Source organism: Meles meles, chromosome 6 (assembly GCF_922984935.1).
Source record: "Meles meles chromosome 6, mMelMel3.1 paternal haplotype, whole genome shotgun sequence".
NCBI classification, from domain to species: Eukaryota; Metazoa; Chordata; class Mammalia; order Carnivora; family Mustelidae; genus Meles; species Meles meles.
The window spans coordinates 71,255,675-71,270,400 of NC_060071.1; the positions used below are offsets into that span (position 1 = coordinate 71,255,675).

A 14,726-nucleotide genomic window follows, 5' to 3' on the forward strand; every position below is an offset into this window, starting at 1 on the left:
CTTCTGGTACTATGTTGAATAAAACTGGTGAGAGTGGATATCCTTGTGCTGTTCCTGATCTTAGGAGGAAAGCTATCAGTAATTCACAGTTGAGTATGGTGAGATGTAGGTTTTTCATATAAGGCTTTTATTATATTGAGGTATGTCCCCTTTAAACCTACTTTGTTGAGGACTTTGTGATAATTTTTTAAAGGCAATTCCTCTGAGTTCAATTAGAAAAAGAAGACTCTTCCTCTGGGCTGATGCAGGCCCTGTCCCAGGGCCCAATGCTCAGAGCACCTGTTCAATTTCAGCTCTCCTTGGCCAGACAGCCATTACCTACCATTAACAATTATCGCCTCATCACTGTTTTTCCTCAGTCATCAGGTGGCACACGATGTCAAAAATAGTTTGTCAATTATTTCCATATTGGAGGCTAATGTTAAACATACTTAAATTGTCTCTAATACATCTTTCAATGACACATAAAACATCATTAAGTGTGGATGGAGATATTTTACCATAGAAACATCATAAAGATGGCTGGGCAAAGATGAAAGGGAATACAAAACCAAAGTTAATGAGAAAATGATTGAGCTTGGAGAAACTGAAAATCTCTTGTGGCTAAATTTCATTTTTTATTGAATATACTGAATTAAAAGTCATAGGCCAAAAGACAACAATCCTTATACAGAAATTAAAGAGAAAGCAGAAGCAATTAACTGGATAATTTAAAGATACTAGAGTGGGGGGACACCTGGGTGATCCCATCCATTAAGCAGCCAACTCCTGGTTTCTGCTCAGGTCATAACCTCAGAGTCATGAGATCCAGCCCTGTGTGGGGCTCTGTGCTCAGCACAGAGTCTGCTTGTCCTTCTCCTTCCCCCTCTTCCCCTCTCCCTACACACATGCTCTCTCTCTCAAATAAATAAAATCTTAAAAAAAAAAAAAAGATATTAGAATGGTCACAAAACAACTAGTATATTAACTTGAGTAAGGAAATCTTATATGAACTTAAGGAAGAATTTTTTTTACAATTAAAATTTTTTAAACTTTGTTATCATGAAGAACAAGGATGGGGAAGTCAGGGCAGGTGTAAGTTAATTTTTAAATTGAATTAATTGTCATTTATAGTCAATAGTATAACCTATTTGGCCTCTTCTAGAGTCTGTTGGCCTATTCTAGACTCAATTACTTGGCCTATTCTAGGGTCGATTAAAAAATATTTATATGAAAAATTAGATTTAATGAGAATCGGGATAGAAGTCTTGAGCCACCTTTGCGTCACCTAGCTAGGAGAATGGAAAATGGCCAGTTCAGGGATGAACCTTAGAATGAAGTCAAAGATTAACGTAGACAAGAAACAGCAAGAGTTGAGAGAATATGAATGGGCAAATGCATTCTCATTATAACCTATTATGTCACTTATCGTGCTTCAATGCAAAGAAAAGAAAACTTATAATGACTTAAGTAATAAAATTATTGGCCAGCATAACTGAAAAATCCAATTATGTTTTGGCTTTCAGGCAAAGCTTGATCTAGAAGGTTAATTTTATACATAATCAAGGACTAATTCTTTTCCATTATCTCTACTCTACCTTGGTCCATTATGAAATAATCAAAATTGATTTAGCGCATAAAAACAAGATGGCAGCAACCAGGACTACATACTCGCTCGTTTATGTTCAGTGGGAGACTAAGTTTGCCTCTTCTCTAGTCATTGAACTCAGGGCACGTGCCCCATACAAGTTGTACCAACCTAAGCCACTGAGCCACTTACTTGGCCAGTGGAATACTAGGTGCCTCTTGGTGAAGCTCGCCTGGGCTACGTGGCTACCCTGGCCAAACACTCTGGCAGACGGAATAGAATTGTGCTGATTAGCTGATGCTGGGGATGGAGTCACTTCCACCCAGACTACAATGGTTGCTGGGGAGACAACGAGCCACTTCCACTCCAATTCCATTTCTTAGGAAACTACTTTTGAACTGGTCTTTCTAATAGCACCTGGGCTGAGATGCAATAACTTTTATCCTGATCAAAATAAGTGTATGTAGAGCTTAAACAGAGAGCCTCTTAATTGCTAAACTCAGTCCCGTGGCTGTTGTGGTAAAATGAATGCCTTGGTTTTACAGGGCACTGTACACTTTCCAGAACACTGTCACCCAAATCATCATCTAACCATTACACCAATCTTCAGGCCAGCTCTGAGCAGCCACCATTACCTCCTTTCATTGGCAAAGTTATCCAGGTCCAGGAGGACAATGGAAGAGCCAGTGCAAGAACCAAGGCTCTTCTGTCGTAGGCTGGCACCTTTCTATTGCACAGATTACTGTGAAAGGTCTCCGAAGGCATGGCACCTTTGGAAGGAATAGCAAATAAGAGTATTATGTAGTTGAAAGAATAATAGGGCATATCAGTGTTCCCTGTTGCTGTCCACCGTTCGAAATAAATCAGTGTCAGAAATCTACCACATTAAGCATCTCTTCAATCACTTAATGAAGGCACTGGTAGGTTCTCCTTTATCATCTCTGCACTTACATCTGCAAATCCTAAATGAGGGCAACCGATGAGATCATTGAACTCATGCCATCATATTTTAATTCCTTAACCTAATAGCACATTGATTCTAGTTACTTTTCATCCCAAAGTTACTAAGTTATAAGTAAGCCAAATTATATAAAACCAAAGGCGTTGTTTATATTTGACCTCATTTTCTAGTAGCACATTGACACAATTACTCTCATAAACTGTAAGCTTTGTTCTGTACTACTGTTTTAAAAAAAATCTTCGAGGTTCTTATGAAAGACAGGAATGAGATTTGTCTAGCACTTTCAAAACGTTCCACAGCTGTGTGATACTGCTGCGAGCTTTCTACTCAACGACTTTCTGCTTAATTGCTCTAAAGTGGCTTCAGATCTGTAGACATTAAAATAGTATTGATTTTTGTTCTTTCCTCTAACATGCACCTGAAAAATAGTTACTTAAAAATCTCAGACAGCAACAGTAGTCATCAGAAGGACAAAGGCTGCATTATTTGCAGCAAACATCCAAATTGCTCTATAACCATTGAATTTGCTATTCTTCTAGCTGCTCCACTGACCACCCCCTGTCAGCAGGTGGAAGGCTACATGGACTAAAGGGAAGGGCAGGCCTAGCCAACTCCCATCCCAAGCAACCTAGTTCATCTCCCACATTAATTCATGAATGCCTCCTAGACAGTCTGTACAATAAGCAGATGGAAACTCAATTTAAGGAGATGGAAACTTACTTATGGGCTAAAGTGTCTACATGACAGTGGTGTCTTGGGCTATACCACGTAGAAAATGTATTTGCAGAATAATTATCTGTGTGTTGGTCCGTTTAGATTGAGAATCTAATACACAGTAGGCTAACAAGGCTTTAACATGTTAAGGCCTTTCCTTGGGTAGGGAGGCTGTATTATATCCATGGCTTTACTCACAGTAAGTCCCCTGCAAAGATAATTCTTAAAGATTTCCATGACATTCGGCTCTGATTCTGCAGCCAACAGAGCCAGTCCTACCTGGAGTATCTGTGAAATAATGAGTTAGTTTCCCACTGTGAGCCCTCCTTTATAATTCCAATTTCAGCTGGAAAGTCTTTGAAGAGATGATTGAACCATATCGTCTCCATGAAAGCTGCAAAGATTTAACAACTGCTGAGAAATTAAAGAGAGAAAGCCCATGGAAAATTACAGATACAGAACTGGAAGCAGTCAAGGAAAAGGTAAGGACTTGTTTTCCTTAATTTTTACTTTACTGTCTAACTAGCTGAAAAAGAAAACAGTGGTTGATTCAAAAATCAACAAGTAAAATATCTGTTATAGAATTTCATTATTCAAGATCTAGGGTTTCTGCATTTTCAAGTGCTTTTCAATCATATTACTGCATATGAGGATTTAGAAAATGGCTTTCATTTAATATAAAATCAATTCTTTTTTCAAAAGATTTTTTTAAAAACCAGATTATTGATATATATTGTGAAGTCTCCTTTCAAATTTAATTTTATAGAACAGGAGACAGATCCATGGGTCTAAAATAATTTAAGTCAAGTCAATATGTGTGCAAAGTAGATAAAGGTAATTGACTCACAATTTAACACAGTAACAAAGAATTTTAACATGATGGGGTTACAACAACTAGCAAAGCAATCTGAGAAAATACGTAATTGGAACAATGATTATGAAAGTTGGATGAGGCACATGCTATAGGAGGGATATAATAAACTACATTAGGGGCTGAACTTGAAACAATTTAGAATAAGAGATACTAAAGCCTTTCAAATTTAGTGGAGAAAATACTGAGCTAAGATTTATGAACTATGTATAATAAACTCAGTTCTTTGCTTGCTCTTTATTTATTAGGGGGGTTGGGAAGATTTTTTTTTAATTTTAATTTTAATTTTTATTTTTTTTTTTTACGAGAGGGAGAGAGAGAGCTGGCAAAGGGGCAGAGAGAGAAGGAGAGAGAGAATCTAATCAGGCTGCACGCCCAGCACAGAGCCAGATGTGGGACTCTATCTCAGGATTCTGAGATCATGACCTGAGATGAAATCGAGTCGCTTAACCAATGGAGCCACCCAGAAACCCCTAATTTCACATTTTAATTTAAATTCCAGTTAGTTAACATAGAGCATAATATCATTTCAGGTGTAGAATTTAGTGATTCATCACTTCCATACAACACTGAGGGCTCCTGGCAACAAGTGCCCTCCTTAGAGCCCATCACACACTTTGCCCATCCCCTGCCCACCTCCCTCCAGCAGCCCTCAGTTTATTCTCTGCAGTTAGAAGTCGCTTTTTTGGTTTGCCTCTTTCTCTCTCTCTCTTTTTAATAAACTGCCCACGTGTAACAAAGATTTTTCACGTAATTGAGCAAATCATACATCTAAGCCTTGGTTTCTGAACCATTGAAATACAATAATAAGTATTATTCTCACCACTGTAAAAGTCGTCAATGTTGTTATTTTTTCCAAGTGAGTCTTGGCTGCCTTTTAGTTGAAACTAGTCCCCTGTGCTGATAAAATATTCAAAGAGCCTAAACAATGTAGACTAGGATATAATTTGTGTTTTTAGGATATCAAACTGCCATCATGATTGTTAGTTTTTCCCCCTCAAACCCGTTCCAGATCTGACCATTCTCACCTTCTCTTTACTATTATCCATGTTTTCTGCTCGCTTTTTTTTCCTCTTAGAATTTAATAAGCCACTCTAGCACAACAACCAACTGGTCCTATTCTCTATAATTCTAGAATTTCTCATGAGCTTTTAAAAAATGAGTTTCCAGGAGTGCCTGGTTGGCTCAGTTGGTTGAGCGTCTACCTTCCGCTCAGGTCATGATCTCAGGGTTCTGGGCTCCAGCCCCACATCAGGGTTGCTGCTCGAGGAAGCCTGCTTCTCCCTTTCCCACTACCCCTGCTTGTGTTCCCTCTCTCACTGTGTCAAATAAATAAAATCTTTTTTAAAAAATTAGTTTCCAAACGAAGAAAATAACTAATTTTTTTAAAGTGAGGTTTTTCAACTTCTCCATAATTTGGGGTAAGGAGATAGATTCTCCTCCTTAATTCTGGGCAGAACTGCCCTCAACAAAATCTGAATGTTGTCCACAGAGCTACCGCCAAGTTCGACTGAATGAACTGTTACAGGAGCACTCGAGAGCTGCTAATCTCATTGTCCTGTAAGTATCGTTGCAGACATTGAAGAATGTTCCAAGAGGGATCTTGGGTAAATGGGTTAATTGACTTAAAAAGTCATGATGATTCAGGTGGAAAGCTTTTTTTTTTTTTTTTTAAATGGAACATGTGGGATTTTAGTGAAGGAAAATAAATCCCACCCTGGGCCCCTACCCCTTGGACTTTCTTTCTAGAGGCCCCGCCCCCAGAACCTTAGCTCCCCCTTCCGACCAACCGTGCCCCAGAACCCGCCCCCCCCAATGCCCGCCCAACAAGTCTCCAGTCAGCCATCGAGGCTCACGGGCTCCTTCCCCACGTCCTCCTGAGGTAGATTCCACAGCATGAGCTGGAGTCTCCTCTCTGTGTTAAAAGAGGCCAAGGTAGGAGAAAAAGGGAGAAGATTCTTCCCTTTCACCCCGCAAATGTTAGAGGTGTACTGCTGGAAATGGGAGTGTTTCCTTAAGGATTGATAGCTGAACATGAAAAACCCCTCTTTTACATTTATACTTCATGACCTGATGCCTATGTATGAAGAGCCCTATGTCTTCAAGGTCTACACTGGGGGACTACCCACCTGAGGCCTCAAACAGTCTCCAGAACTGGGTACAGGGTTTCACCTAGCTATTTTCTGAGGTTTCTGCCAAATATAAGAGCTTTAAACTATTGGGAGAATCATTTCCATCAAAAAAAAAAAAAAAAAAAAAAAAAAAAAGGTGGGGGGAGAGATATTGGTTGATCAAATTTTCTGTTTCAAGAGAAGTGAGAATTGATAGTTCTGTTTTGTTGCTGCTCTACAATGCCTAAGCCTGTTTTTCTGGTTTACAGATAATTTGTCTTATCTGAGAAGTACATCAGTTTGATATCTATATTCAGAATAATTTCAGTGCTTTCATGTTTGGGGGGAGGGTTACAAAAGCTTCAGGTCACTGGTTATTAAATAGCTCAGATGACTAGTGACGTTACTGCCTGTAGTAACTGTTGCTTTTAAAATTTTTCTTCCATACTGTCAGGAGCCTGCCAGTGGCAAGAAAAGGATCTATATCGGATTGGTTGTACATGGCTTGGTTGGAAATCCTCACCAAGAACCTCCCTCCTGTTTTACTAGTTAGAGGAAACCACAAAAATGTCCTGACATTTTACTCTTAATCCATGAAAGATTTGAACACATCTTACCTTAATGTATGAATAAGTAAGAAACGCATTCTAATGCTTTATGTTGTAAATCTGCTCTGTGGATATACAAACCTGAGACAATCGCACAGGATTCCATATAAACCATGTCAGCATTTTTTTTTTTCCATTAGATATTGGGGGCTGTTTTTTTTTTTCTATCAGCCTCGGACAATGCCACCCCTAGAAAAACATCATTATTGTTGCGGTTGTTGATAAACAAGGAAATTAAGGAAACCATGCTGGCTTGTGCTCCTAAAAATCACAAACTTCATTGTAAACTTCTCCAGGCAAACCTAATCTCGTGTTTGCTGCTAGGCCCCTGTAGAGGCCTCAGCCCCACAGCAGGTCCTCATTAAATGCTTATTGACAGGCTAGTCGAGTAACCGAGTAACCGTGGGTGGTTATCAAAGGCAAAGACCAGCTGGGCAGGAATCATGATTATGCTTGGCCTTCTGAGAGGCTTATACCTACAAAGAAGATTTGAAAATCAATAACTGAAAACTTTAAGAAGTCCTTGAGTCTACAAAATGTTTAAAGCAGTTACCTAAATAAGGTTATTTAATGTAACACAGCGTATATACTTAGATCTGAGCGATCATTGATAACCTATGGCCTCAATTTGCTGCTGACTGAAGAGTATGTCAGCTGGATTAGAAGGTGACAATATTCCAATTAGATAAACTAGATTCCATTTTTAATATATAAAATTTGTTTTGCCTGCTAAATATTTTGGAATCTCCATCGTAGAATGACTTTGCATATTTGTTTCTAATGAAGTGGTAAGCACAGATGAGATCTTTGTAGATTTCTGATTGAAAACCAACACCACCAATTTTCAAACCATTATAAAGAAATACATCCTGAATCATATACTTAGTTACTCTATATACTGATTGTGTGGGTTGAAAGGAATAATTAAAAGGTGAAGTGGAGAAACTGACAAAATTACAAAATTGTGTGTTATGTGTAATGTACAAGTGTTGATTTTTTCATTTTTATTAATATTCCTGTAATATCTAATCACATTGAAAAACCAACAAATTTCTTTTATGATGGATGAGTTGATTTTTTTTTCTTAACATGTTTTGACTGTTTATTCTGTTAAAATAAAAGGAAACAATGAACCTGAAATAAAAGCGCTGAAATTCGTCTGCTTTGGCCCAGGTCACATTTTTACTTTTAAGTTGCTGAGACCACCGTGCAATGGCAAGCAGATGTGAGCATTAAAAATTCAATCAGTTGCCTCTGATGCTTATCTAAAACTGGCAGTCAGGATTCGGAATTCCAAGCCCACGCTCCTGTCAGGATGACCGGGAAGGAAAGGGGAAACAGCAAAACTTAAGCAGCAGGCTGGCCACTTCCCCAGTCCCGGGCCATGTGTCTCACTGAGCCCCATATTTAAACCATCTCTTTTGAGCCCTATATACCTGAAATCCAAACACTACACTAGACATGGTCACAGTGACCTAGGCGAAGGAACATCCAGCTTCATCTGGACCTGGACAGTTCTCACTAACACTTCAGAGGGTCTCTGGGAAATGTGAGAAGTCACACAACTTCTGTAATAGGAAAGTCTGGCTCTTGTATCCTTGAGAAGCTGTTGCACACTGGGTTCCCCGGGAAACAGACTCTGAAAGAGTATTTAACATGGAGCATGTTTACTAAGGAGCATCTTTGGGATCAACACCTGTGGAAGAAGGGAGGGAGGAAGGAAGGGAGCAGGAGAGAGCAGGGAGTGGGAAGGGAGAAGGAAAAGGTAAGCTCTAATGTGGGCCCAAGAACAGTTTCAGTCAACCCCACAGGGAGCTCTGGAGACAGAAAGTTCCTTCAGAGTCGTTCCAAGCTGGGCTGAGAAGGCCAGGCCTCTATACACCTGCATTGATCCCTCACTAGACGTGTGCTGCCCAGGAAGGGGTGTGCCCTTGGGTGAGGCAGTTCTCTGCAGCTGAGGCGTCCCTGGGGGGCCTAAGCGGAAGTCCAGTCTGCTGATCACAGTCCCCGCTGCTGGGGTAGAGTCCCTCATTAAACAGTGTCTGGTGAGACATCACCATGGCAGCCACAGCAGTCATATAAAGTAGTGGTTTAAAACAAACCAAGACAAAAACACACACACAAAAAACAAAAAACTTGGACTGGCCTGAGTTCAGATTTAATCTCACCATTTATTAGTGGTTTGACCTTAAACTAGTTATTTAATTTCCTGAGGGCTAATGGCAAGAGAGTGACTGAGGTGATGTCCCTGGATTCTGGGTTAGTGAAAGAGGGGTACATGGCCCAGGAGAGGAGGGATGGGTGGCAGGAGGGACTGGCAATTTTGAGGCCCAGAGTGGCTGTATTGGGAACAGGTTAGCGTTTCAGGAAACTGAATGTTTGGAGGCTGTGGTCAGACACCAGCAGATTCTTGTAGCCCTTGGTGTCCTGCCCTTGTTCCTTGCTTCACCCAACTCCACTAAGCCAACCACTCATCATCTCCACGTCTATCCTCAGCTTTCAGGGCAGGATGGAGAAAGTTGCATGATCATGTGCATTGGTGTCAAACTTTCTCTGCCCTCTCACTTTGTTTACGTTTTCCATCAGCATCCCTGCTTCCTCCTCATAGTGACTTCTCAAAAACCTTCATCAGTTTTTTCAGTTGAGGACCCTGCCTCCATCCCTATCACATATCTATGTTGTAATAGACATAAACCTTTCTTCTCTAAATAGGACCATCCTGGGAGCATTGTCTTATAAGTTCTTCTCTTAATACCCAATTCTAGAAATCATAATTTGGAAGCTTAAAAAAAAAAGATGGTAGGTTCTTGGGACCTATAGCCCTGCTAATTTAGAATCTGGGAGAAGGACCAGTGTTCTACAAGACTTTAGAACCTTCTCCAGGCAGTCTCTGCTATTCCTGTGACTTGACTGTCACCACGGGCTATGTTCTTCAGATTCATATTTCTCACCCACATGTCCCCAAAGGCTCAGATCCAAATAGTCAACTACCAACATTCACAGTGTTTCTCTTTGTAAGATGCAGGAAGATGCAGGATGACCAGACTTCTGTTCAAAAGAAAAAAACAAAAAAAGCACCCGAAACACACAACTAGAGCAAAGACTTCTTCTGTTGTCTATCAGCTCCCCCCTGAAATGACCAAAGAAACATAAAAGTAGGAAAGGTCTGCATCACAGTGGGAAACTAAGGAAGGATGCCGTCCGTATGATAACACTTCTTAAAAAACAGTCAAGCTATAGTTTACCTGGGACCAGATTAAAGGAATCTATCAAAGGTCAGCTTGCAATCAGTACTCCAGAGAAAAAAAATCACCAGGAAACCCTGAAAGATTTCCACCAACCCCCTCCCACAGTTTGCATCTGGAGATGAGAAACTGGAGGTCGGGCAGAAAAGAGCACGGAGTGAGATCTGTTTTGCTGGGATACAAATAGTATCCAGGAAAAACTACCCAGCACTTGAAGCAGACATGGCTCGTGCCATGGGACGTCTCATGAATGTCCTTGAAAGCTACGAAGGATGTGTGCTTACCATAGAGGCTGAGCCAAAGAAAAAAACCAACGTTCAGTCCACAACTCCTAATGCAAAGAAGAAAATTCATAGAGATGGACAATCCCAGCCCTTGGTCTCTGTTCTCAGTTCACTAACCTGGCAATGGCGAGGTGCTATCAAGCAGGCCTCTGGGGCAGATGAAATAGGAAGATTGTCACAATAACCAGGTGGTACAGTAGAGGTCCCTGTGTCCAACACAAGTCCCACCACATCTCCTTGTCATCAGTGTGGTTTAAAAGACCCTGTGCCCCTTGGGGTCCTTGCTGGCTGGATATTGCCACCTGGGTCACCTAGATATGCTTTCCTCTGCAGAGATTTAGGGACACGCTGACATAAGGATGAGATCTGTCTGGGCTCCAAAGAGGAAAAGAAGAGAAATTTCTCTTTGGGGGTGACTCACTTTAGTGCTACTCTGTCCCAGCTGCCCACAGATCATGACACCCCCATCAGTTGCAGTAAAAGCCCAGAAGTCAGCTCGTTGCTCTGACCCCAGCAGGTGGCCCAGGGGCCCTTGCAGAGTCCCCAGCTGTCCCACACACCCTAGCAGCCCAGGTCACCAGGTGCAACCTCCTCTCTGCAGTGAGGTGTGGCCAATCTTACATACCTCTTTTAGGATTTCTGATGTTGAAACAATGATCTCAGCCTTCCTTTTCCGTGCAGAAGAAAGGTGTTTTCAAAAAAACATAAAAGATTTCTTCTCATCTGTGACACCATCCTAAACACACCATTATTTTAGTTCCCACTGAGGAAGAAAAGTCTCTGCTATTTCAACAATGACGTGCTATTGGATCACTTGACATTCTTGTTCTATTAATAGAGATATCTTTTTAAGGCTTATAGAAGTATAAAACTTTAAATCATATGCCATTCTTATGCATATTTTAAAAAAGGGAAATAGAAGTAAAAAATAAATTTGGTTCCACTTCAGGGTCCTACTCTTCTATTCATGTCTCCACTCAGAGCTGATGTCCCCATTTTTCCACATCACAGGACTTCACTGCCACCAGGAGAGCTATAGCAATGTAGTTTCTTACAAGGGAAAACCAAAAGACACTATTTTGTTATTGGCATTAATGTTTTGGATAACTATAAGTCTAAGTATGATTTTTATTAAAAAAATAACTTAAATGTGTCTTCTAATGGAATTTAAAACATTGTGTGTAAATTTTAATACATAAAGAGCCAAAAATTAGGGGAAAAGCTACAAGAAAAGAGGAATTATATCATAGGATCATGCACTAGAAGATCACGCACATAAGAAATAAACAGAAACCATGAATGTGTTTATCTTTCTTAATTTAGACTCAAATTTAATGAAAAATAAAATCAAACTCTGTTCATAATCTGCCAGCACTGTATCCTAAATTAAAAACAAAAGAATAAACAAAAATGCAGAAACATTCAAACAAAAAGGGGTTGGCAATATTTTTTTAAGATTTTATTTATTTATTTGACAGAGATCACAAGTAGGCAGAAAGGCAGGAAGAGGGGGGGGAAGCAGGCTCCCTGCTAAGTGTCGGGTCCCCCAATAATGGATCCCCCAATAATGGGTCCGTGATTAAAGGAGCGAGACTGATATAAAGCAAAGGTCAAGCAAAGCTTTATTTCGCACCAAATATCAAGAATCAAACCGACCATCAAACAGACCGGTTGGGGCGCCCCTTATAGAGAGGACGACCCCTCTCTGTTTCACAGACTAACTTTTATAGAGCAAAGGCCATGTGGTTGGGCCTGGCCACACACAGGTGGCCAATGAAATTATAACACACAGAGAAAGCTGCACAGTCATGCTAGGTGGCCAATTGAATTACAATTTACCCTAGTAGACGTTTGAACCAGCCTATCACCTTGGTCAGAATTGGTGCCCAAAAGGTGCCCAAAGGGCAGGGCCCATACTCCTTGGTAGCTAGGAGACAGTATGCGCCCCCACTGATTGAATACCTCCACCTGGCCTGACCCACCCTTGTATTTGGACTTTGTTACCTGGGACTGGTTTCCAGGACTTGTTTTTAAGTAAGTTCCCCTGGGTGGAGGCGGGGCGCAGAGTCAATTTAAGTTTTACAACAAAATGGCAGTTCAACCAGGGTGGGAGTGCTCTGGCTGAATAGGCCCTTACACTAAGCAGAGAGCCCAATGCGGGGCTCAATCCCAGCACCCTGAGATCATGACCTGAGCTGAAGGCAAAGGCTTAATCCGCTGAGCCACCAAGGCACCCAGGAGTTGGCAATATTATTCAAAGTTTTTTTTTATTTTTAAGATTTTATTTATTTATTTGCCAGGTTGAGAGAGAAAGAGAGAGAGAGCACAGGCAGGCAGAGTGGGAGCAGAAGCAGAGGGAGAAGCAGGCTCCTCACTGAGCAAGTAACCCGATGCGGGACGATCCCAGGACACTGGGATCATGACCTGAGCCAAAGGCAGCTGCTTAACCAACTGAGCCACCCATGCATCCCAATATTCTTCAAAGTTTAAGACTGAAAGAATTAGAAAGAAAAAGTACCATTTTATGTTTCCAAAAAAATACATAGTCACAAGATAGCTGTAATAATAGCTATGGAAATTTATGTAAACAAATAGCGTAACATTGACATAAATAATATAAGAATTGTTGGAAACAAAAAGAGTTGCAGCAAGTCAGTGCTCTTGGGAAACAGCTCACCTGTGTCACAACTTTTGACAGACCAAGGATAAGAGAATTCAAACTACATTTAAAAATGAATTTGATAGGTATGATAGTGCTTATACACAGAGAATACCCTGCCTTTTAGAAATCTTTAGGATGTTTAATAAAAACAAATTATATATTAAATACCTCAGTAAATGCCAAATGTGGAAATACTTAATATATTTTTATCACAATCCAGCTAACATTATTTACAAATAAAAACACAGCAACATCAAAAACCTTACTCACTGGGAAAAGAAAATTCTTCTAAATTCAATTTAAAAATGCGATTTTAGAATAATTAACACAAAACATTCATAATTACACAAAACAAAATGTATGGTGAGAAAACAGGACTCAAAGGTAGATTTATACCTATAAAGAGATTCATTCATAAGTAAGAAAAAATGGAAGTTAACATTCAACTCAAGAAGTTAGAAGCTGTGGGGGAGTCAAGATGGCGGGGAAGTAGGAGGAGGCACCATTTCAACCTGTACCCTAAAGTGAGCTGATTACCTACCAAAGAACTCCGACCACCCATGAAATCAGCCTGAGATCAGAATTATACATGTCTGGATCTCTACAGGAGGAGAAGACGCCAGTGGCAGGTAAAGCAGACTGGGAACGTCCGACTGATATCGGAAGATAAACAAAAGGGGGAGGGAGCCACCAGAGGTGACCGATCGGAAAGTAACACCCCAACACGAGAGTGCTCTGCGTCTGGGGACCAGCATTAACTTGGAGTCTGGTTGAAAGCACTCAAAAAACAAACAGCAAAGGATCGCGGGGGGTAATAGTGGGAACCTGGGCGGTTAGGGTCAGGGACCTAAGTCCCCGGACCCAGGACAGCCTCCCCTGGCGCGGAGCCAGAGAGAGTGCGGCAGAGAAATCAGGTCTCTGTCCCTGAGCCGCCAGTGCACCTGAATGCCAGCGCGCCCGAGAACGAGTGGGGTCTGGCTCCCGTGAGGGGCTGGGAGCCTGGCCAGACGGCAATCCTGAAACACGCGCGTCCCACACCCTCCCTTGGGAAAGGTGCTCATAGGCGCTAGCCTGGAGCTCTGGCAGCCGAAAAACCAGACATTCCCAGCCCGGGACAGCGGGAAAATCTCAGTGTGCGATCTCTGCTCAGAACCTCTCTGGCGGTCTGGAGCTGCCTAGACAGCCACCGCTGCCCTGGTTTTGGGTACAACGAGGAGCTCCTTCATCCCCAGGGACAGTGACTCAGAACCGATTCTGCCAGCAGCTTTTGCAAAACAGTCTGAGGCTTCTCTCTGAGAGGGAGGTTGGGGTGCTGTTTGCTCTCCTCTAAACCTCCAAAAACCATCAAAAGCTGTCAAGGCGAGAGAAAGCAGATGAAAGAACGTAAAAACCCCCAGAGAACAAAAGGCTGAAAAAAACAGTTTCCTGAAAAAAAAAAAAGAGCTCACCCCCTTGAGGGGAGTGGGAGGACCTAACTCAGGGAACATCATTGTCTGAAAACCCACGTGGCAGGCCCCTCCCCCAGAAAACCAACCAGGAAGGAAGAAGAAAAAAAAAAGACTGCAAGAGAACAATCACCACTACTTCATAAATACAACTTTTATTTTTAACTCTTTACCAATATACTGGTTCTTTTTTTTTATACATACAGATAATTTTTTAACCTATTTACCATCACACTGAGATGTCCAGTACATCAAATT

At 41.2% G+C, this 14,726-nt stretch overlaps 1 protein-coding gene across 4 annotated transcripts in view; it reads left to right on the forward strand.

Annotated features, from left to right (window-relative positions):
- SLC12A1 (solute carrier family 12 member 1) overlaps nt 1-7,999 on the forward strand; it is an 88,886-nt gene extending 80,887 nt beyond the window's left edge. For all 4 annotated transcript variants that reach the window (XM_046009199.1, XM_046009197.1, XM_046009198.1 and 1 more), the window contains 3 exons: nt 3,589-3,724; nt 5,606-5,673; nt 6,679-7,999. In XM_046009199.1, the coding sequence (XP_045865155.1) occupies nt 3,589-3,724; nt 5,606-5,673; nt 6,679-6,814 (340 nt within the window). In that variant the 3' untranslated portion in view covers nt 6,815-7,999. The remainder of the gene's footprint in view (nt 1-3,588; nt 3,725-5,605; nt 5,674-6,678) is intronic.
- The last annotated feature ends 6,727 nt before the right edge of the window (nt 8,000-14,726 follow it).